This window comes from Scyliorhinus torazame, chromosome 28 (assembly GCF_047496885.1).
Source record: "Scyliorhinus torazame isolate Kashiwa2021f chromosome 28, sScyTor2.1, whole genome shotgun sequence".
Taxonomy (NCBI): Eukaryota; Metazoa; Chordata; class Chondrichthyes; order Carcharhiniformes; family Scyliorhinidae; genus Scyliorhinus; species Scyliorhinus torazame.
Window position 1 is genome coordinate 38,710,517 of NC_092734.1, and position 24,750 is coordinate 38,735,266.

The window sequence follows — 24,750 nt, forward strand, 5'->3', positions numbered from 1 at the left end:
TGCCAGAAGCAGCAGTGACTCAAACAAATCGATAACCTGGTTGGCTGATGCTGGTTGAGGGATCAATGTTGGCCAGGATATCGCGGAGAAGCCTCCCCTTGCTCTTCTTTAAAATAGCCCCAATGAGGGAGGAGGCAAGCCTCAGTTTAATTATTCACACAAAAGACAGCGCAAGACTACCCCTGAATTCATCTCAAATCCCTCGAGTGAGAACTAAGGTGGGAGTGCGGCCACTGAGCCTACCTCTGTAGTTTGTGGGCCTCAACATTTGTAAGCGACTGTATTTACCGTTGTCTGATGTTGTGTGCGCCTACATATCATTGTGATGTAAAGGTGTTTCCCCCACGGTATGATGTATAGAGTCACATGGTGTTGTCCCAGAAACAGCTGGTGACAGTTGCAAGCAGCTACCTGCATGCCCATAACTTGGGACCTGTAAATAGTTAAAGACCAACAAGTTCATGTTTAAAGATACAAGTCTCAAGATCTCATCATTGAGACATCCAAATGAACCCTTAATTCAACACTGTTGGGGCTGTTTGTAGTTGGTTCCTCAGTGTTCTGCTCTGCTGACACTTACTCTGAGGTTGCAGCATACATGCTGGCCAACGGCAGAACTTAGACAACCTCCCACATGGCTTGATAGGTGACAGTAACTTGTGATGGAATATTCTCCACTTGCCCGGATGAGTGAAGCGGCAGTGACGCTCGAGAATCTCGACTCCCCTCTAGTTTGGAGTAATGGACTTCAGCGCTGCCACGGGAGTCAATACTGACCTGTTCCATCGCCTGACGCAAAGTGGCTGCAGTGTGGATGGATGGATACACTGCATCCACTCACCAGAATTACACCGACGTCATCTCCCTCCCCTGCAAGCGGCTACGACTGAGCAGTGAGATAGCATGCTGGCTACGCTACGGGAGAAGTGCTGCAGAGGCCAGGCCTGGCGATGTGAAGAGAGGAGACAGAGAAACTGGGGAATTTAAATTCAATGAATTAAATAATATCTGGGATAAGGAAACCAGTCCCAATAATAACGACCAGGAAACTACTGGAATGATCATAAAACCCCCACCTTCATAGAATTTACAGTGCGAAGGGGGCCCATTGAGTCTGCACGGTCCTTGGAAAGAGCACCCTACCCAAGCCCATACCTCCACTTTTTCCCAGTAACCCCACCTAACCTTTTGGTCACTAAGGGCAATTTATCACGGCCAATCCACCTAACCTGCACTTCTTTGGACAGTGGGAGGGAACCGGAGCACCCGGAGGAAACCCACACACCATCTGTTTCACCACTATCCTTTAAGGTGGGAAATCTTCCATCCTCACCAGATCTGGCCTCCACATAACTGCAGATTCCCCCGCACCCCCCCCCCCCCCCCCCCCCCAGGCAATAGGGTTGACTCTCTGCTTGTCTCTGAAATGCCCAAACAAGCCACGTTCAAAACGGTGGCCTCCATCACCTCGTCTGCAATGACGAATGAGAAATAAATACCAAACTTGTCAGTGACACTCACATCCCATGACTGATGGGGGATTTTCACAGTAACTTCATTGCAGTGTTAACGTAAGCCTATTTGTGACAATAAAGGTTATGAAAGAAAAAGGGGGCAAAAGCAGACATATTATAGGATGAGCATCTCCCTCGCCCGACCACGAAATCATCTTATTCATAACAATATTCCCGCCATCTCCATAAAAGCACATGACCCGTAAACTGTTGCATTTGGTCCATGGCTTCTGCTCCAGAGGATCTCACAGAGTGACAGAGCAGATGGGCCATGAGAAATCTAACGGTATCTTTCTGTTCTAGGAAAACCTGAAGAAGTTGCGAGACAGTATCACGAGGAGACAGAACATCAAAGGAAGGTCCGGCAAGCATCAAGGTGAGCCCCAGCCACACCTGCCGATCTATGTTGGAAGCTAGAGCCATTTGAAATAGGTGTTGCTGTCTCGTGGCACAGCATGGGTGGGACATTCACCTATGCCAAGAGTCGCAGTTCCATCAACACGGTGGCACAGCGACTAGCACTGCTGCCTCACAAGACCAGGGTCCCAGGTTCGATTCCAGCCTTGGGTCGCTGTCTGTGTGGAATCCGCATGTTCTCCCCCTATCTGCCTGGGTTTCCTCCGGGTGCTCCGGTTTCCTCCTAATGATGTGTGGGTTAAGTGGGGTTATGGGGATAGGTCGGGGGAGTAGGCCTAGGTAGGGTGCTCTTTCGGAGGGTAGGTGCAGACTCAATGGGCCGAATGGCCTCCTTCTGCACTGTAGGGATTCGATCCTGCATCTGCTTTGATTTCACCTGGGGACAGTGAGGCAGGTTATGTTTCCTAGACTGATTCTGAACAGTTTTGAGAATTTAAATTGAAAAAACAGCCACGGCCTTTGAGAAGGTGCAGGAGAGATTCAGAGTGATGATCCCAGGGATAAGAACCTCTGGAAACCGGGACACTTCTCCTGAGAGCAAAGAGGTTCTGGTTGACGTTTTCAAAATTATGAGCAAAATAAATCAAGGAGCCAATTCCCCTTCCTCGGAGAGATTGTAATAAGGCAGCGTATGTTCAGGCACTTTGCAAAAAATCAGAGAGAAGTTGGGAGAAAGAATTGTAAAGATGGCAAAATGGGAATGTCCGTGAGGGTGACCATGACAACTGTCATCCATTGCGCTAAAAACCCATCTGGCTGCCTCACGGCGTCGGGGTCCCAGGTTCGATCCCGGCCCCGGGTCCCTGTCCGTGTGGAGTTTGCACATTCTCCCCATGTCTGCGTGGGTCTCACCCCCACAACCCAAAGATGTCCAGGTTAGATGGATTGGCCACGCTAAATTGCCCCTTAATTGGAAAACATTTAAATAAAAAATAATTAATTAAAATAAATAAAAGATAGGTAGATGGATAGAAGAGATAGAAAGAAAGAAAGAATTGATAATAAATAAAAGAAAGCAAACAAACAAACAAACAAACACATCTGGTTCACTCAAGTTCCTTTAGGGAATACAATCTGCCTAGTCTGGCCTACAGATGACTCCAGTTCCCCCAGCCTGGCCTAACCACTGCCATGCAAGAAAATGCCAGCTTGGCACCTTGGCAGGTCCAGCCTGACACCGTGACAGTGACACCTGGTCACCTTGGTAGTGCCAGGCTGGCACCCAGGTGACAGTGCCAAGATGCCAGACTGGCATCCTGCCCAGAGGGCAAACACCTGGGGGCCTCCAGTCCCTTGGGATGCCCCTATGAGTGCCATCCGCCTGGTCCAGTGGAGACTGGCACTGAATGGCACTTGCCCAAAGTCTCCGAGGCGAAGGGGGGGTACGATCCCAACGCCCTGGTTAGGTCTCCGCAACACATATTAGAGTGTAATATGCAGATTTGCCAGAAAGTGATTCCCCACAATGGGCGGGACTCACATCGCGACGTCTCGCTGGATCACGGTAGACCTTGCGAGGCGGAGAAAACCGGATAGATGGCGTAAGTGGGATCTCCTGGCATCGACCGATCGCGTTCCGCTGCGCTGCCTTTCGGGTGCAGCGCGAGAAGATCCCGCCAGATTATCGCATTTTTAAAATTTGAGAGGAACTTTAAGAATTGGTTAGATGACAGCTAACCGTCTCTTAGCAACGTCTCCAGGTGCTTCACACATACTGAGTTACAGCAGCAACTTTGTGACCATTTTACACAGAACAAGATTGACTAAACAGTAATGCCCCTTGGGAGGGTTTAAACTAATTTGGCAGGGGAATGGGAACCGGATTTGTAGTCCAGCAACTAAGGTAACCGATATTCAGGACGCCAAAGCGTGTAGTGAGGCAGTGGGGAAGGGAACACTGACAAAGGAGAGTACTTGCAGGCACGGAGATGGGTTGAAGTGTGTATACTTCAACGCAAGAAGCATCAGGAATAAGGTGGGTGAACTTAAGGCATGGATCGGTACTTGGGACTACGATGTGGTGGCCATCACGGAAACTTGGATAGAAGAGGGGCAGAAATGGTTGTTGGAGGTCCCTGGTTATAGATGTTTCAATAAGATTAGGGAGGGTGGTAAAAGAGGTGGGGGGGGTGGCATTATTAATTAGAGATAGTATAACAGCTGCAGAAAGGCAGTTCGAGGAGTATCACCCTATTGAGGTAGTATGGGTTGAAGTCAGAAATAGGAAAGGAGCAGTCACCTTGTTAGGAGTTTTCTATAGGCCCCCTAATAGTAACAGAGATGTGGAGGAACAGATTGGGAAACAGATTTTGGAAAGGTGCATAAGTCATAGGGTTGTAGTCATGGGCGACTTTAACTTCCCAAATATTGAGTGGAAACTCTTTAGATCAAATAGTTTGGATGGGGTGGTGTTTGTGCAGTGTGTCCAGGAAGCTTTTCTAACACAGTATGTAGATTGTCCGACCAGAGGAGGGGCAATATTGGATTTAGTACTGGGTAATGAACCAGGGCAAGTGATAGATTTGTTATTGGGGGAGCATTTTGGAGATAGTGACCACAATTCTGTGACTTTCACTTTAGTAATGGAGAGGGATAGGTACGTTGCAACAGGGCAAGGTTTACAATTGGGGGAAGGGTAAATACGATGTTGTCAGACAAGAATTGAAGTGCATAAGTTGGGAACATAGGCTGGCAGGGAAAGACACAAGTGAAATGTGGAACTTGTTCAAGGAACAGGTGCTACGTGTCCTTGATATGTATGTCCCTGTCAGGCAGGGAAGAGATGGTCGAGTGAACCATGGTTGACAAGAGAGGTTGAATGTCTTGTTAAGAGGAAAAAGGTGACTTATGTAAGGCTGAGGAAACAAGGTTCAGACAGGGCTTTGGAGGGATACAAGATAGCCAGGAGGGAACTGAAGAAAGGGATTAGGAGAGCTAAGAAAGGGCATGAACAATCTTTGGCGGGTAGGATCAAGGAAAACCCCAAGGCCTTTTACACATATGTGAGAAATATGAGAATGACTGGAGCAAGGGTAGGTCCGATCAAGGACAGTAGCGGGAGATTGTGTATTGAGTCTGAAGAGATAGGAGAGGTCTTGAACGAGTACTTTTCTTCTGTATTTACAAATGAGAGGGGCGATATTGTTGGAGAGGACAGTGTGAAACAGATTGGTAAGCTCGAGGAAATACTTGTTAGGAAGGAAGATGTGTTGGGCATTTTGAAAAACTTGAGGATAGACAAGTCCCCCGGGCCTGACGGGATATATCCAAGGATTCTATGGGAAGCAAGAGATGAAATTGCAGAGCCGTTGGCAATGATCTTTTCGTCCTCACTGTCAACAGGGGTGGTACCAGGGGATTGGAGAGTGGTGAATGTTGTGATCCTGTTCAAAAAAGGAACTAGGGATAACCCTGGGAATTACAGGCCAGTTAGTCTTACTTCGGTGGTACGCAAAGTAATGGAAAGGGTACTGAAGGATAGGATTTCTGAGCATCTGGAAAGACACTGCTTGATTAGGAATAGTCAGCACGGATTTGTGAGGGGTAGGTCTTGCCTTACAAATCTTATTGAATTCTTTGAGGAGGTGACCAAGCATGTGGATGAAGGTAAAGCAGTGGATGTAGTGTACATGGATTTTAGTAAGGCATTTGATAAAGTTCCCCATGGTAGGCTTATGCAGAAAGTAAGGAGGCATGGGATAGTGGGAAATTTGGCCAGTTGTATAACGAACTGGCTAACCGATAGAAGTCAGAGAGTGATGGTGGATGGCAAATATTCAGCCTGGATCCCAGTTACCAGTGGCGTACCGCAGGGATCAGTCGATTTCGGCGGCGTGAGAACAGCTGGTGAGTCAGTTTCAGCGGGAGCATTGCGGAAGGAGGTTGCTGGGAGGTAAGCCAACCTTTAAAAGCACTTGTCTTTGCAGGGGCAGGCCAGTCGATTTCGGCGGGAGAACAGCTGGTGAGTCAGTTTCAGCGGGAGCATTGTGGAAGGAGGTTGCTGGGAGGTAAGTCAACCTTTAAAAGCACTTGTCTTTGCAGGGGCAGGCCAGTCGATTTCGGCGGGAGTGGAGCTGGCTGGTTAGTCAATTTCAGCAGGAGCTGAGAATTTTTCTTCTTTTTTTTAAAATTAGTTTTTTAGGCGGGAACAGGAAGTCGACCCGCGGACGTCTGGGAATACCCTCACCAATAAATTCTGGTGGAGAGGAAACCCGAGACACTACACGTGTAGTGTCTCCCACCCGCCCTCCTCCTCTAACCTAATAATAAAACCCATTGGTCTGAGGTAAGTACCATATTTTATTATATTATTATTATTTTTTATAAAAATTTAATTTAGTTGTTAGCCAGATCTTGGTAGAAAGTTAGAGGAATGGCAGGGAAGGGAGTGCAATGTTCCTCCTGCAGGATGTTTGAGGTGAGGGATGCAGTTAGTGTCCCTGCTGATTTTACCTGCAGGAAGTGCTGCCATCTCCAGCTCCTCCAAGACCGAGTTAGGGAACTGGAGCTGGAGTTGGAAGAACTTCGGATCATTCGGGAGGCAGAAGGGGTCATAGATAGCAGCTTCAGGGAATTAGTTACACCAAAGATTGGAGATAGGTGGGTAACTGTAAGAGGGACTGGGAAAAAACAGTCAGTGCAGGGATCCCCTGCGGTCGTTCCCCTGAGAAACAAGTATACTGCTTTGGATACTTGTGGGGGGGACGACTTACCAGGGGTAAGCCATGGGGTACGGGCCTCTGGCACGGAGTCTGTCCCTGTTGCTCAGAAGGGAAGGGGGGAGAGGAGCAGAGCATTAGTAATTGGGGACTCGATAGTCAGGGGCACAGATAGGAGATTTTGTGGGAGCGTGAGAGACTCACGTTTGGTATGTTGCCTCCCAGGTGCAAGGGTACGTGATGTCTCGGATCGTGTTTTCCGGGTCCTTAGGGGGGAGGGGGAGCAGCCCCAAGTTGTGGTCCACATTGGTACCAACGACATAGGTAGGAAAGGGGACAAGGATGTCAGGCAGGCTTACAGGGAGCTAGGATGGAAGCTCAGAACTAGAACAAACAGAGTTGTTATCTCTGGGTTGTTGCCCGTGCCACGTGATAGTGAGATGAGAAATAGGGAGAGAGAGCATTTAAACACGTGGCTACAGGGATGGTGCAGGCGGGAGGGATTCAGATTTTTGGATAACTGGGGCTCTTTCTGGGGAAGGTGGGACCTCTACAGACAGGATGGTCTACATCTGAACCTGAGGGGCACAAATATCCTGGGGGGGAGATTTGTTGTGCTCTTTGGGGGGGGTTTAAACTAATGCAGCAGGGGCATGGGAACCTGGATTGTAGTTTTAGGGTAAGGGAGAATGAGAGTATAGAGGTCAGGAGCACAGATTTGACGTCGCAGGAGGGGGCCAGTGTTCAGGTAGGTGGTTTGAAGTGTGTCTACTTCAATGCCAGGAGTATACGAAACAAGGTAGGGGAACTGGCAGCGTGGGTTGGTACCTGGGACTTCGATGTTGTGGCCATTTCGGAGACATGGATAGAGCAGGGACAGGAATGGATGTTGCAGGTTCCGGGGTTTAGGTGTTTTAGTAAGCTCAGAGAAGGAGGCAAAAGAGGGGGAGGTGTGGCGCTGCTAGTCAAGAGCAGTATTACGGTGGCGGAGAGGATGCTAGATGGGGACTCTTCTTCCGAGGTAGTATGGGCTGAAGTTAGAAACAGGAAAGGAGAGGTCACCCTGTTGGGAGTTTTTTATAGGCCTCCTAATAGTTCTAGGGATGTAGAGGAAAGGATGGCGAAGATGATTCTGGATATGAGCGAAAGTAACAGGGTAGTTATTATGGGAGACTTTAACTTTCCAAATATTGACTGGAAAAGATATAGTTCGAGTACAATAGATGGGTCGTTTTTTGTACAGTGTGTGCAGGAGGGTTTCCTGAAACAATATGTTGACAGGCCAACAAGAGGCGAGGCCACGTTGGATTTGGTTTTGGGTAATGAACCAGGCCAGGTGTTGGATTTGGAGGTAGGAGAGCACTTTGGGGACAGTGACCACAATTCGGTGACGTTTACGTTAATGATGGAAAGGGATAAGTATACACCGCAGGGCAAGAGTTATAGCTGGGGGAAGGGCAATTATGATGCCATTAGACGTGACTTGGGGGGGATAAGGTGGAGAAGTAGGCTGCAAGTGTTGGGCACACTGGATAAGTGGGGCTTGTTCAAGGATCAGCTACTGCGTGTTCTTGATAAGTATGTACCGGTCAGACAGGGAGGAAGGCGTCGAGCGAGGGAACCGTGGTTTCCCAAGGAAGTGGAATCTCTTGTTAAGAGGAAGAAGGAGGCCTATGTGAAGATGAAGTGTGAAGTTTCGGTTGGGGCGATGGATAGTTACAAGGTAGCGAGGAAGGATCTAAAGAGAGAGCTAAGACGAGCAAGGAGGGGACATGAGAAGTATTTGGCAGGAAGGATCAAGGAAAACCCAAAAGCTTTCTATAGGTATGTCAGGAATAAGCGAATGACTAGGGAAAGAGTAGGACCAGTCAAGGACAGGGATGGGAAATTGTGTGTGGAGTCTGAAGAGATAGGCGAGATACTAAATGAATATTTTTCGTCAGTATTCACTCAGGAAAAAGATAATGTTGTGGAGGAGAATGCTGAGCCCCAGGCTAATAGAATAGATGGCATTGAGGTACGTAGGGAAGAGGTGTTGGCAATTCTGGACAGGCTGAAAATAGATAAGTCCCCGGGACCTGATGGGATTTATCCTAGGATTCTATGGGAGGCCAGGGAAGAGATTGCTGGACCTTTGGCTTTGATTTTTATGTCATCATTGGCTACAGGAATAGTGCCAGAGGACTGGAGGACAGCAAATGTGGTCCCTTTGTTCAAAAAGGGGAGCAGAGACAACCCCGGCAACTATAGACCGGTGAGCCTCACGTCTGTAGTGGGTAAAGTCTTGGAGGGGATTATAAGAGACAAGATTTATCATCATCTAGATAGGAATAATATGATCAGGGATAGTCAGCATGGCTTTGTGAAGGGTAGGTCATGCCTCACAAACCTTATCGAGTTCTTTGAGAAGGTGACTGAACAGGTAGACGAGGGTAGAGCAGTTGATGTGGTGTATATGGATTTCAGCAAAGCATTTGATAAGGTTCCCCACGGTAGGCTATTGCAAAAAATACGGAGGCTGGGGATTGAGGGTGATTTAGAGATGTGGATCAGAAATTGGCTAGCTGAAAGAAGACAGAGGGTGGTGGTTGATGGGAAATGTTCAGAATGGAGTACAGTCACAAGTGGAGTACCACAAGGATCTGTTCTGGGGCCGTTGCTGTTTGTCATTTTTATCAATGACCTACAGGAAGGCGCAGAAGGGTGGGTGAGTAAATTTGCAGACGATACTAAAGTCGGTGGTGTTGTCGATAGTGTGGAAGGATGTAGCAGGTTACAGAGGGATATAGATAAGCTGCAGAGCTGGGCTGAGAGGTGGCAAATGGAGTTTAATATAGAGAAGTGTGAGGTGATTCACTTTGGAAGGAATAACAGGAATGCGGAATATTTGGCTAATGGTAAAGTTCTTGAAAGTGTGGATGAGCAGAGGGATCTAGGTGTCCATGTACATAGATCCCTGAAAGTTGCCACCCAGGTTGATAGGGTTGTGAAGAAGGCCTATGGAGTGTTGGCCTTTATTGGTAGAGGGATTGAGTTCCGGAGTCGGGAGGTCATGTTGCAGCTGTACAGAACTCTGGTACGGCCGCATTTGGAGTATTGCGTACAGTTCTGGTCACCGCATTATAGGAAGGACGTGGAGGCTTTGGAGCGGGTGCAGAGGAGATTTACCAGGATGTTGCCTGGTATGGAGGGAAAATCTTATGAGGAAAGGTTGATGGACTTGAGGTTGTTTTCGTTGGAGAGAAGAAGGTTAAGAGGAGACTTAATAGAGGCATACAAAATGATCAGGGGGTTGGATAGGGTGGACAGTGAGAGCCTTCTCCCGCGGATGGATATGGCTGGCACGAGGGGACATAACTTTAAACTGAGGGGTAATAGATATAGGACAGAGGTCAGAGGTAGGTTCTTTACGCAAAGAGTAGTGAGGCCGTGGAATGCCCTACCTGCTACAGTAGTGAACTCGCCAACATTGAGGGCATTTAAAAGTTTATTGGATAAACATCTGGATGATAATGGCATAGTGTAGGTTAGATGGCTTTTGTTTCGGTGCAACATCGTGGGCCGAAGGGCCTGTACTGCGCTGTATTGTTCTATGTTCTATGTTCTATGTTCTGGGTCCTCTGCTGTTTGTGATTTTCATTAATGACTTGGATGAGGGAGTTGAAGGGTGGGTCAGTAAATTTGCAGACGATACGAAGATTGGTGGAGTTGTGGATAGTAAGGAGGGCTGTTGTCGGCTGCAAAGAGACATAGGTAGGATGCAGAGCTGGGCTGAGAAGTGGCAGATGGAGTTTAACCCTGAAAAGTGTGAGGTTGTCCATTTTGGAAGGACAAATATGAATGCGGAATACAGGGTTAACGGTAGAGTTCTTGGCAATGTGGAGGAGCAGAGGGATCTTGGGTTCTATGTTCATACATCTTTGAAAGTTGCCACTCAAGTGGATAGAGCTGTGAAGAAGGCCTATGGTGTGCTAGCGTTCATTAACAGAGGGATTGAATTTAAGAGCCGTGAGGTGATGATGCAGCTGTACAAAACTTTGGTAAGGCCACATTTGGAGTACTGTGTACAGTTCTGGTCACCTCATTTTAGGAAGGATGTGGAAGCTTTGGAAAAGGTGCAAAGAAGATTTACCAGGATGTTGCCTGGAATGGAGAGTAGGTCTTACGAGGAAAGGTTGAGGGTGCTCGGCCTTTTCTCATTAGAGCGGAGAAGGATGAGGGGCGACTTGATAGATGTTTATAAGATGATCAGGGGAATAGATAGAGTAGACAGTCAGAGACTTTTTCCCCGGGTGGAACAAACCATTACAAGGGGACATAAATTTAAGGTGAAAGGTGGAAGATATAGGAGGGATATCAGAGGTAGGTTCTTTACCCAGAGAGTAGTGGGGGCATGGAATGCACTGCCTGTGGAAGTAGTTGAGTCGGAAACATTAGGGACCTTCAAGCAGCTATTGGATAGGTACATGGATTACGGTAAAATGATATAGTGTAGATTTATTTGTTCTTAAGGGCAGCACGGTAGCATTGTGGATAGCACAATTGCTTCACAGCTCCAGGGTCCCAGGTTTGATTCCGGCTTGGGTCATTGTCTGTGCGGAGTCTGCACATCCTCCCCATGTCTGCGTGGGTTTCCTCCGGGTGCTCCGGTTTCCTCCCACAGTCCAAAGATGTGCGGGTTAGGTGAATTGGCCAATGATAAATTGCCCTTAGTGTCCAAATTGCCCTTGGTGTTGTGTGGAGGTGTTGAGTTTGGGTAGGGTGCTCTTTCCAAGAGCCGGTGCAGACTCAATGGGCCGAATGGCCTCCTTCTGCACTGTAAATTCAATGATAATCTATGATTAATCTAGGACAAAGGTTCGGCACAACATCGTGGGCCGAAGGGCCTGTTCTGTGCTGTATTTTCTATGTTCTATGTAATGCGATCAGTGGCTAGTTAAGCTGCTGATTTTTATTCACACGTTTCTGGTGATATTGGTTGTAGAAAGAATGTTGACTTAAGACAGGCTTTCTAAGTCCAACCTTTCTGCGTAGGGGGTGCATATTCCAACATTATTCTCACTCAAGGGGCGGTTGAGCACATTTTGGAAAGATAAAGTTTAACATTAAACATTTTCTAAAAAAGCTAAGTTAAGGAAAGAGCAACTTGCAGAGCAAAAATAAATAAATATTAAATAAAGATGAATTTTCGAGTGTAATTGGGTGAGTGTTTCCTGTTCACTCAGTCACCTTCACCCACTGTGAGAGAGCACGATAGGGAGTGTGGGTGGAGGTCGATGAGAACCCAGATATTGGGTGTGAGCCCGACTTAGGGACATAGTCTGACCCTCCCACCCCCCCCACCCAATGCTCTTCAGCCCACCCACATTCTCTCACACACCCACACACTCTCTAGCCCACCACATCTCTCTTCCCCCCCCCCCACACACTCTCACCACCCTTTTGCACTCTTTCTTCCCCTCATACACTGTCTCTCTCGCTCCCTCTCTCACTCTTCCAACCCCCCTCACACACACACACACACACACTCACACACTAATACACACTCACACACACACACTCACACTCTCACACACACACTAATACACACTCACACTCTCACACACACACACACTCTCACACTCTCACACACACACACACACACACACACACTCAAACACTCACACTAATACACACACACTCTCGCACACACTCTCGCACACACTCTCACACACACTCTCACACACACTCTCACACACACTCTCTCTCTCTCTCTCTCTACACACACACACTCGCACACACTCTCGCACACACTCTCGCACACACTCTCACACACACTCTCGCACACACTCTCACACACACTCTCGCACACACTCTCGCACACACTCTCGCACACACTCTCACACACACTCTCTCTCTCTCTACACACACACACTCACACTCATCTCATTCACTCACTCTCTCACTCACTCATACTCTCTCTCTCTCTCTCTCTCACACACTCTCACACCCAGATATTGGGTGTGAGCCCGACTTAGGGACATAGTCTGACCCTCCCACCCCCCCCCCCCCCCCCCACCCAATGCTCTTCAGCCCACCCACATTCTCTCACACACCCACACACTCTCTAGCCCACCACATCTCTCTTCCCCCCCCCCCACACACTCTCACCACCCTTTTGCACTCTTTCTTCCCCTCATACACTGTCTCTCTCGCTCCCTCTCTCACTCTTCCAACCCCCCTCACACACACACACACACACACTCACACACTAATACACACTCACACACACACACTCACACTCTCACACACACACTAATACACACTCACACTCTCACACACACACACTCACACTCATCTCATTCACTCACTCTCTCACTCACTCACTCACTCACTCACTCACTCATACTCTCTCTCTCTCTCTCTCTCACACACTCTCACACTCTCTCTCTCTCACACACACACGGTCTGCAGTCACTCACTTCCTCAAACGCCAGTGGTCCTCGCTCCCGCTGCCTCAGGCCCTGCTCCGCAGTACACGGGCCCCTCGCCTGTCCACCCAGGGCCTGTGCCGGACCGCCCGGGCCCCCCTCCCCGGCACCTGTGCTCCGCGGTATCTCTACCCCAAGGATCTTGATTCCTGGCCTCGCTCCTTGGCTCCCCAACCCTTTGCTTCCCGGGCCCCGCTCCTGGGCCGAGGCCCTAAACTCTCCGCCATTCCCCCAGTCACAGATTGTTTCTCTCACACATTTGGTAACCTGGGGAATAAACCACCTGTGATTAGCATTTTGAAAACTGGCACCGTGGACAAGCCTGATCGATGGTATTGGGAGAGATCCATACTATCTGCTCCAGAGCCGGCATACAAACCCAGTTTGGCATAATATCCCAGCCAAAAAGCAACGTGGCAGCCCTCAGTGAAGCTAGTCTAATTTATGTGCGTAATCCCAAATGAAGCTTAAATCCGCAATCTCTGAATCACAGAGTTGTTACAGAGCAGAAACAAGACATTTGGCCCATCACTCTGAGATGAGGCTGGGACCAACACCAAAGCAAAATGGCCGGTTTTATTTTTAACGTGTAATCATATTTTTGTAAGGGCCACGAAGAATCCAGCACGAGTTTTAAGGATACAAAATAATAACGTTTATTTACTATAACAATATATACATAACAGTAGCAGTAACTTCCCTTGCTACCTTCTCCTTCCTGCTGGTTCCTGAACTGGCCAGCTTATTTATACTAGGAGTTTCTCCGCCCCCCTCATTGGGGAAGTTCATACTCCCATAGGATTGTGGGATAGTCATTAGTCCCCAGCCAATCGTAAGTAGGCAGGTTATAACACATATATTGGCTGATCACCTGTGGCATTGCTGGGGGTAACGGAGGCTGTGCATCCGCTTGGTGGATGGGGATAATGCTGCAGAGGTTACCAAATGGGAGATGGTGATGAGAAATCCTGGAAACACAGCAGAGGACAAGAGTGGAGATCGCGAGGCCTGTAAGGGAGAACGTTTACAAATCTGTGGTAAATAAAGGTAAAGGCACCACAGCCCCGGATGGCACTTTCCCCTTTGAGGGGGGAGAGCTGACTGGTGGTGATTTAACCTGAGGGTCACCCCACCTCAGGCGAGGGGCGAGGTTGAGAAGGCGGGGCCTTCGTGAATAACCTCAGCCGGTACAGGAATTGAACCCACGCTGCTGCCCTCGCTACGCATCACGAACCAGCCATTCAGCCAACTGAGCTAAACCGGGCCCCTAAACGCAAGGTGGACATGTTGCATGTGTGATGTGTTGAGCACAAGATTTCAATTAAACAAAGAGCCCCCTGGGGTGCTCTACACAGTGTGACGGAGGGGACAGACAGATAATTGGCACTGTAAGAATTCACAGTGATTGTAAATAACATGAAGAAAGAAGGTGACATTGATTGCTGAAAAGTTAATAATTTCTCCCTCCCCACTTCATTTCGGCAAGTGAATGATAGTGACCCCCCCCCCTTACACAATAGTGGGTGTGTCAGATGATGAAGTAGGTTATTCATCTTTAGGATTATATTATTTGGAGTTTAGAAGAGTGAGAAGGGATCTCATTGAAACTTACAAAATTCTAACAGGGTTGGACAGGCTAGATTCAGAAAGAATGTTCCCGATGGTGGGGGTGTCCAGACTAGGGGTCATCGTTTGAAGATAAGGGGTAAACATTTTAGGACTGAGGGGCGGAGGCATTTCTTCACCCAGAGAGCGGTGAGTCCGTGGAATCCGCTCCCACAGAAAGTAGTTGAGGCCAAAATGTATAATTTCAAGAAGGGTTAGCTCTTGGGGCTAAAGAGATCGAGGGATATGGGGGGAAGGCGGGATCAGGGTATTGAACTTGATGATCAGCCATGACCACAATGAATGGGGGAGCAGGCTCGAAGGGCCGAATGGCCTCCTCCTGCTTCTATTTTCTGTCTATGTTTCTATGCATGTCACTGCCTGCCACTCCAAAAAAGACCCATTCATTCTTACTCTTTGTTTCGTGTCTGCCAATAAATTCTCAATCCATTGCCAATATATTACTCACAATCCCTTGCGCTTTAATTTTGCACACTGACTGCTGCATCAAAAGATTTCTGACAAGCCAAATACACCACATCCACTCCCCGAACAGGCGCCGGAATGTGGCGACTAGGGGCTTTTCACAGTAACTTCATTTGAAGCCTACTTGTGACAATAAGCGATTTTCACTCATTCATTCATTCATTCACCCTGATCTATTCTGCTAGTTACGTCCTCAAAAAAACTACAGTAGGTTTGTCAAAATTTTTACTTCCTACATTTAGAGTACCCAATTCTTTTTTTCCAATTAAAGGGCAATTTAGCATGCCCAACCCCTTCCCTGTACACATTTTTGGGTTGCGAGGGGGAGACCCACGCAGACATGGGGAGAATGTGCAAACTCCACATGGATAGTGACCCGAGGCCGGGATCGAACCCGGGTCCTCGGCACCGTGAGTCAGCAGTGCTAACCACTACGCCACCGTGTCGCCTGGTTTGTCAAATATGAATCCATGTTGACTTTGTCTAATCCATTGATAATTTCCAAGTGTCTATTATCGTATCCTTTACAAAAAACCCCAGCATTTTCCCGAGTACTGATGTTATGTTAACTGGTCTGTAATTCCCTGTTTTCTCCATCCCTCCTTTTATTAAATAGCAGGATTACATTAACCACCCTCCAATCGGCCGGCAATATTCCAGAATCTATAGAATCTTGGAAGATGACAACTGAAACATTCGCTAGTTGCCACCTCCTTTAGCACCCTGGGATGTAGATTCTCAGGCCCTGGGGATTTATCAGCTTTCAATCCCATTAATTTCTCGAGCACTGGAATGCTAATCTCCTTCAATTCTTCCTCCTCACTGGATCCTTGGTTCCTCAGCATTTCTGGCAGTTATTTGTGTTTTACTCCATGAAGACAGAATTTAAGTAGTTGTTTAATTGCAAACTTTCTCTCATGCTCTACATTTCCTCTCTTGATCAGGCTCAAGGGGCCATTCGGCCTACTTCTCCTGTTTTGTACGTTTGTATGCACCAGTAGAGGGTCAATATCTACTTTACTTTTGTTAGTAAACCTGTTTGATTTTATTGTTGAATAAAACGTTTTTGTTCAGGAGCATTGCCACGGAGGATCAGCAGGAGATAAGAGTTTTAAAATGTAACTGTTGTAATTGCTGACCAGACTTGGAGATCACACTTCCTGCTCGACCCAATGACATTCCGGAGGGAACAGAATATGGAGTTTATGAAGATAATCCCAGGTTCATCCCGTCTTGCCCGCTCCGAGAAGGGATACAGCGGGGAATGTGGAAAACAGGAAGCACATCTAGCACAGCAAGTATGTCCACATTGGTGGCATAATCGGCCGTCAGATTCTAACCACAGCCGAACACCTTTAACCATCCTTCCTGAGTTCGCACCTTAGTTGATCACGTTAACACTCGGAGAGTGGCACAACACACAGCCCATTTGCCCCATCATGCCTTGTGCCATCTCTTCTCGTCAACACTCTTTGATTTTCTTCTGCATGTTTTCAAATCCTTCCTTTCCACAGAATGATTCCACTGAGACAGGGCAATGAAATTAACCTCACTCCCCAACTCTTTCCCCACAGCCCTGCTCCGTCTTCTTTCCTTTCCACGTATATTTCCAATTCTCCTTATTCCAGAGAGTGAGAAACTGGCAGACTGAAGCGTCACTTCATCTGTCCACACTCTAATAATAATAATCCTTATTAGTGTCACAAGTAAGCTTACATTGACACTGCAATGAAGTTACAATGAAAATCCTTTACAAATTGGACATAAGAACAAAGGACAGGACGGCACGGTGGCACAGCGGTTAGCACCCCTGCCTCACAACGCCATGCACCCGGGTTCGATTCTGGCCTTGGGTGACTGTCTGTGCCTGTGTGGAGTTTGCATCTTCTCCCTGTGTCCTCGTGGGTTTCCTCCGGGTGCTCTGGTTGCCTCCCACGAGATGTGGATTGGCCATGCTAATTGCCCCTTAGTGTCCGGGGATGTGCAGGTTAGGTGAGGTTACAGGGATAGGGCAGGGGGGTGGACCGAGGTTAGGGTGCTCTTTGAGATGGTTGGTGCAGACACAATGGGCCGAATGGCCACCTGCACTGTGGGGATTCTATGTCTATGACAGGAAGAGCAGGTTGGGGAGGAGGGGTTGAAACATGGCAGAGGCTGTGCACCTCAAAAGAGAGGTGTAGACCAACCAACAACAACTTGCATTTATATGGCAACCTTTTGCCTTGTTCAACATCCCAAGCCAAGGGAAAGAATCATTGGAAAATTCCTATTCTGGCCTAGTTTGATATAGAAACTGCTAGACTAGAAAAGAGCAAGGGCCGTCTTGTTTACCTTTGACCATCCCGGTCAATTTGTGGGGCATTTAAACGGCACGGTGCCACAGTGGTTAGCACTGCTGCGTCATAGCGCCAGGGACCTGGTTCCAATTCTGGCCTCAAGTGACTGTGTGGAGTTTGCATGTCCTCCCCGTGTCTGCGTGGGTTTCCTCCGGGTGCTCCGGTTTCCTCCCACAGTCCAAAGATGTCCTGGTTAGGTGGATTGCCCCTGATAAATTGCCCCTTCATGTTCAAAAGGATAGGTGGGGTTACTGAGTCACTGGGATAGGATGGGGGCACTGGCCTAGGTAGGGTACTCGGAGTCGGTGCAGACTCGATGGGCTGAATGGCCTCCATTTGCACTGTAATGATTCTATGTATCGATAAAGAATTGTTACCTTCCGATTAGGCTGAGCCTGAGATACTCCCATTTGGAAGAAAGTGGACGTATTAGCGAGAGGCAGCATGGTTTTGTGAAGGGGACGTCGTGTCTCACTAACTTGATAGAGTTTTTCGAGGAGGTCACAAAGATGATTGATGCAGGTAGGACAGTGGATATTGTCTATATGGACATCAGTGAGGCCTTTGACAAGGTCCGTCTTGGCAGACTGGTACAAAAGGTGAAGTCACACGGGATCAGAGGTGAGCTGGCAAGATGGATACAGAACTGGCTTGGTCATAGAAGGCAGAGAGTAGCAATGGAAGGATGCTTTTCTGATTGGAGGGCTGTGACTAGTGGTGTTCCGCAGGGATCCGTGCTGGGACCTTTGCTGTTCGTAGTACATATAAATGATTTGGAGGATAATGTAACTGGTCTGATTAGTAAGTTTGCAGACGACACAAAGGTTGGTGGAATTGCGGATAGCGATGAGGACTGTCAGAGGATGCAGCAGGATTTAGATTGTTTGGAGACTTGGGCGTGGAGAGATGGAGTTTAATCCGGACAAATGTGAGGTAATGCATTTTAGAAGGTCTAATGCAGGTAGGGAATATACAGTGAATGGTAGAACCCTCAAGAGTATTGAAAGTCAGAGAGATCTAGGTGTACAGGTCCACAGGTCATTGAAAGGGGCAACACAGGTGGAGAAGGTAGTCAAGAAGGCATACAGCATGCTTGCCTTCATTGGCCGGGGCATTGAGTATAAGAATTGGCAAGTCATGTTACAGCTGTATAGAACCTTAGTTAGGCCACACTTGGAGTATAGTGTTCAATTCTGGTCGCCACACTACCAGAAGGATGTGGAGGCTTAAGAAAGGATGCAGAAGAGATTTATCAGGATGTTGCCTGGTATGGAGGGCATTAGCTATGAGGAGAGGTTGAATAAACTTGGTTTGTTCTCACTGGTTGAGGGGCGACCTGATAGAGGTCTACAAAATTATGAGGGTATAGACAGAGTGGATAGTCAGAGACTTTTCCCCAGGGTAGAGGGGTCAATTACTAGGGGGCATAGGTTTAAGGTGCGAGGGGCAAGGTTTACAGGAGATGTGCGAGGCAAGCTTTTTACACAGACGGGCAGCATGGTCGGCGCAGGCTTGGAGGGCCGAAGGGCCTGTTCCCGTGCTGTACTTTTCTTTGTTCTTTGTATACACCTGTCACAGTCTGCCTTCATTTCAATGGCATCATTTCAGCATTGGAATGTATTAACAGCAATCTGGGACAGAGGGCGAAGGGAGTTAAATCCTGGAGAATGTGCAGAAATATATGTTCTCTCTTTGGTCGACCCATACTTGCCCCCTGTATGGATCGACCAAATCGATCGGGTCCCCCAACTGCGTTCATTCCGTGAGCTGTTTTGACAGAGTTGGTCTTTGAGGTATTGTTAGTGATCTTCACCTAAAGCAGCCTCCTAAATCTGTCTCGGTTTCTAAATCAACCTTTCTTCTGTTCTCTCTCCTCAGGCAGCCTCAGCAGTCGATCAAGTGCTCGGAGTATCCTGAGTTTAAGCAGTGGGGCAGAGGGTGATAATGAGGTAATTGACAGAGACTGAAGTAGACAACCTTGCTGAAGGGAGTTGGGCGAGAGGCTGATGGCTCTCATCAACATACATGTGGAACCTGACATGGCATCTTCAGAATGAAATTGCAGAGGGTCAGCATTTACTGAGAAATTGATTCCAGAGATGAGGGGTTTGTCGTATGAAGAGAGATTGAGCAGTTTAGGCCGATACTTTCTCCCATTTCGAAGAATGAGGGGAGATCTCGTTGAGGTACACAAGCTGATAAAAGGTCTGGATAAAGTAGACGTGGAGCGGAGCTTCCTCTTGTGGGGTATTCTAGAACAAATACTGTGAGCAATTTTGGGCCCCACACCTCAGGAAGGACATACTGGCACTGGAGCGGGTCCAGCGGAGATTCACACGGATGATCCCAGGAATGGTAGGCCTAACATACGATGAACGTCTGAGGATCCTGGGATTATATTCATTGGAGTTTAGGAGGTTGAGGGGAGATCTAATAGAAACTTACAAGATAATGAATGGCTTAGATAGGGTGGATGTAGGAAAGTTGTTTCCATTAGCAGGGGAGACTAGGACCCGGGGGCACAGCCTTAGAATAAAAGGGAGTCACTTTAGAACAGAGATGAGGAGAAATTTCTTCAGCCAGAGAGTGGTGGGTCTGTGGAATTCATTGCCACAGAGGGCGGTGGAGGCCGGGACGTTGAGTGTCTTTAAGACAGAAGTTGATAAATTCTTGATTTCTCGAGGAATTAAGGGCTATGGAGAGAGAGCGGGTAAATGGAGTTGAAATCAGCCATGATTGAATGGTGGAGTGGACTCGATGGGCCGAATGGCCTTACCTCCGCTCCTATGTCTTATGGAGAGTTCATAGTCTCAGGGTAACGGGTAGCAAATTTAAAACAGGTTTGAGGGGAAACTACTTCTCCCAAAGGGTCGCGAATCTGTGAAATTCGCTATCCCAGAGTGTGGTGCATGCTGGGACATTGAGTAAATTTAAGGAGGAGTTGACAGATTTTTAACTGGTAATGGGTTGAAGGGTTATGGAGAACGGGCAGTACGGTGGAGTTGAGGCCAGGATGGGATCAGCCATGATCACATTGAACGGTGGAGTAGGCTCGAGGGGCTAACCTGCCGACTCCTGCTCTGAGTTCCGATGTTCTGAGAAAAAACTACTCTGTCTAATTACATCTTCCAGCTCTTGGTCTGTAGCCCTGTGGGTAACAGCGCCTCAAACACAAATCTGGTGTTCTTGATTAATAAGGGGATCAGGGGTTATGGGGAGAAGGCAGGAGAATGGGGATGAGAAAATATCAGCCATGATTGAATGGCGGAGCAGACTCGATGGGCCGAGTGGCCTAATTCTGCTCCTGTGTGTTATGGTCTAAACTGGAGGGGTCCAAGGATGCACCCTTGGTGGTGGTGGTGGTGGTGGGTGGGGGGGGACAGGGGGTAAGAGCAGGAAGAGAAGCCATTGTTGGAGATTCAACTGAACTGTCAAGAAATGAAAATCCAATTCGTGGAATTCAAAAATGGAGTGCCAGCCATGAATTTTGGAGGCAGGACCCGACAGCACTTTCTGTGCTCCTGACACACCTAGAGACAGGCGAATGGCTCAATCCATTGTCCACTAGATTATTTGAAACCTCTGTCCCATGGACTGAAGGAAACAGAGGGGGAGGGCTTTACCCGGGACATCAGCCGGGACAACGAAGACCAGGCCATTGGAGCCGATGGCGAGGAGGTGGTGGAGCAAATCAGAAGCTTCAATATCTGAGACCTCAAGGTTGGACAATTGGAAATTTGAAAGGTGTAAATGGCTTGGAGGGAGGTTTCTCCAGGAAGGACACTGGCATGGAGTTAGGAAGAAGAAGGAAGGTGTGGCTAGAGAGAGCGATACAAGGAAGTGATGTTCTTATCTGTCATGGATACTACAGGGGTTGCAAGGGTACTTGCGATAGTCAAGGGGGCAGTTGTGAATATGGGTTGTGGTGTTCCCATGGAGGGAGAGGTTTAGGGCGGGCGAGAGGTCAGTGAACTCCAAGAGTGAAGGTGATGAGTTGAGATGGATGTTGACATCGCTGAGGATGGGAAATAGTTGCTGCCGATGTGAACTGAGGTAAGGTGGAGGAGGTGGAGAGAGGGGGAGATGAGATGGAGAAGGGGAAAGGAGGGGGAGATGAGGAGAGGGTGAGGGGGAGAGATCAGGAGACGGGGCGAGGGGGAGGTGAGGAGAGGGGAAGATGGGGAAGGGCGATGAGGACGTATTCTCCGGCAGAATCCGCAGGGTCCATGGTTGGTGTGATGCTGGGGGGATGGGGGAGGGGGGCTATCAGACTGAGTTTTGGGGTATAAATTTCACTTCCATGCTCTTCATGATCACCAGGAGTGTGAAACGTGCATTCACGTTCTCCCAATCCGTCTGTTCAATTTAGTGGGTGAAAATGGTGTGATGGGAAACGATGAGAGGAATATAAAGATCAGCACAGATCTGTACTGCCTGTTTCAGTGTGTGCTGTGTGAATCACACAGCGTGTGGATGGGGGGGGGTGAAATCTTGCTCGGAGAGCAGGAACGAGTTCTGCTGGCCCCTCCCGATCTCCGAGCTGGTGTGTAGAATCTCTGCCAATGTCAGGCTGGGGGATTGGGAAAATCCTGCAGAATTGCTAACTCCGGATAAAAATGTGCACGATATATGATCAGTAAGTCACCGTGTTTTACCCGCGCTCTGCAAATAGTGATGCTGTTTATTCTCTCTTCCTGTTTTGGGCTGGATAAGGATGCTGAGTCAGCGGACTGTGGATCTTTGAGGAGGCCTGTTAACCGTCAGCGACCACCCAGTTTACCGCCTCCCCGAATTCCGCCTCGCATACCCGCCAGGTAACCACATTGTGAAAACCAGGTGTCAGCGTGCTCTGAGCGCCCAACCTTTCATTCCAGTTCTTCCGGAGCCCGAGGGTTCCCCTGGTCACTACAACGTCCAGCGGTCGCTGCTCGACGGTGGTTCTGTTTGTGACTGGCCTCGCTCCGCAGTTAGGGTATTGACAGAGTGCATGTGGAGAGGATGTTTCCTCTTGTTGGGGAATCCAGAACTAGAACAAAGAAAATTACAGCACAGGAACAGGTCCTTCGGCCCTCCCAGCCTGCGCCCATCCAGATCCTTTATCTAAACCTGTCGCCTATTTTCCAAGGATCTACTTCCCTCTGTACCCAGCTTGTTCATATATCTGTCTAGATGCATCTTGAATGATGCTATCGTGCCCGCCTCTACCACCTTCGCTGGCAAAGCGTTCCAGGCACCCACCACCCTCTGCGTAAAAAACTTTCCACGCACATCTCCCTTAAACTTTCCCCCTCTCACCTTGAAATCGTGACCCCTTGTAATTGACACCCCCACTCTTGGAAAAAGCTTGTTGCTATCCACCCTGTCCATACCTCTCATAATTTTGTAGACCTCAATCAGGTCCGCCCTCAACCTCCGTCTTTCCAACGAACACAATCCTAATCTACTTAACCTTTCTTCAGAGCTAGCACCCTCCATACCAGGCAACATCCTGGTGAACCTCCTCTGCACCCTCTCTAAAGCATCCACATCCTTCTGGTAATGTGGCGACCAGAACTGCACGCAGTATTCCAAATGTGGCCTAAACAAAGTCCTATACAACTGTACCATGACCTGCCGACTCTTGTACTCAATACCCCTTCCGATGAAGGCAAGCATGCTGTATGCCTTCTTGACCACTCTAGCGACCTGCATTGCCACCTTCGGGGTACAATGGACCTGAACTCTCAGATCTCTCTGTACATCAGTTTTCCCCAGGACTCTTCCATTGACCGTATAGTCCGCTCTTGAATTAGATGTTCCAAAATGCATCACCTCGCATTTGCCTGGATTGAACTCCATCTGCCATTTCTCTGCCCAACTCTCCAATCTATCTATATTTTGCTGTATTCTCTGACAGACCTTCTCGCTATCTGCAACTCCACCAATCTAATCAGACCACCTATACCTTCGTCCAGACCATTTATGTATATCACAAATAACAGTGGTCCGAGCACGGATCCCTGTGGAACACCATCCCTGTGTCTCCATTTTGAGACACTCCCTTCCACCGCTACTCTTTGTCTCCTGTTACCCAGCCAGTTCTTTATCCGTCTAGTTAGTACAGCCTGAACCCCTACAACTTCACTTTTTCCATCAACCTGCCATGGGAAACTTTGTCAAACGCCTTACTGAAGTCCATGTATATGACATCTACAGCCCGTCCCTCATCAATTAACGTTGTCACTTCCTCAAAGAATTCTATTAGGTTTGTAAGACATGACCTTCCCTGCACAAAACCATGCTGCCTATCACTGATAAGTCTATTTTCTTCCAAATGTGAATAGATCCTTTCCCTCAGTATCTTCTCCAACAGTTTGCCTACCACTGACGTCACGCTCACAGGTCTATAATTCCCTGGATTATCCCTGCTACCCTTCTTAAACAAAGGGACAACATTAGCAATTCTCCAGTGCTCCGGATCCTCACCCGTGCTCAAGGATGCTGCAAAGATATCTGTTATGGTCCCAGCTATTTTGTCCCTCGCTTCCCTCAGTAACCTGGGATAGATCCCATCCGGACCTGGGGACTTGTCCACCTTAATGCCTTTTAGAATACCCAAAACTTCCCCCTTCCTATGCCGACTTGACCTAGAGTATTTAAACATCCATCCCTAGCCTCAACATCCGTCATGTCCCTCTCCTTGGTGAATACTGATGCAAAGTACTCATTAAGAATCTCACCCATTTTCTCTGACTCAACGCATAAATTCCCTCTTTTGTCCTTGAGTGGGCCAATCCTTTCTCTAGTTACCCTCTTGCTCCTTGTATACGAATAAAAGGCTTTGGGATTTTCCTGAACCCTGTTTGCCAAAGATATTTCATGACCCCTTTTAGCCCTCTTTATTGCACGTTTGAGATTTGTCATACTTTCCCAATATTCCTCCAAAGCTTCATCAGTTTTAAGTCGCCTAGATCTTATGTATGCTTCCTTTTTCATCTTAGCTAGTCTCACAATTCCACCCATCATCCATGGTTCCCTAATCTTGCCATTTCTATCCCTCATTTTCACAGGGATAAGTCTGTCCTGCACTCTAATCAACCTTTCCTTAAAAGACTCCCACATTTCAAATGTGGATTTCCCCTTAAACAGCTGCTCCCAATCCACATTCCCGAGCTCCTGACGAATTTTGTTATACTTGGCCTTTCCCCAATTTAGCACTCTTCCTTTAGGACCACTCTCGTCTTTGTCCATGCGTATTCTAAAACTTACGGAATTGTGATCACTA

General features: G+C 48.0%; 1 protein-coding gene across 2 annotated transcripts in view; it reads left to right on the plus strand.

Annotated features, from left to right (window-relative positions):
* The window catches only part of pik3ap1 (phosphoinositide-3-kinase adaptor protein 1), a 244,812-nt gene that overhangs the window by 218,052 nt on the left and 2,010 nt on the right, over window positions 1-24,750 (plus strand). The window contains exons 13-16 of one of the 2 annotated variants that reach the window (XM_072491865.1): window positions 1,818-1,890; window positions 16,293-16,448; window positions 19,365-19,435; window positions 22,200-22,300. In XM_072491865.1, coding sequence (XP_072347966.1) covers window positions 1,818-1,890; window positions 16,293-16,448; window positions 19,365-19,435; window positions 22,200-22,300 — 401 coding nt within the window. The remainder of the gene's footprint in view (window positions 1-1,817; window positions 1,891-16,292; window positions 16,449-19,364; window positions 19,436-22,199; window positions 22,301-24,750) is intronic. The other variant, XM_072491866.1, reaches the window with a different exon arrangement.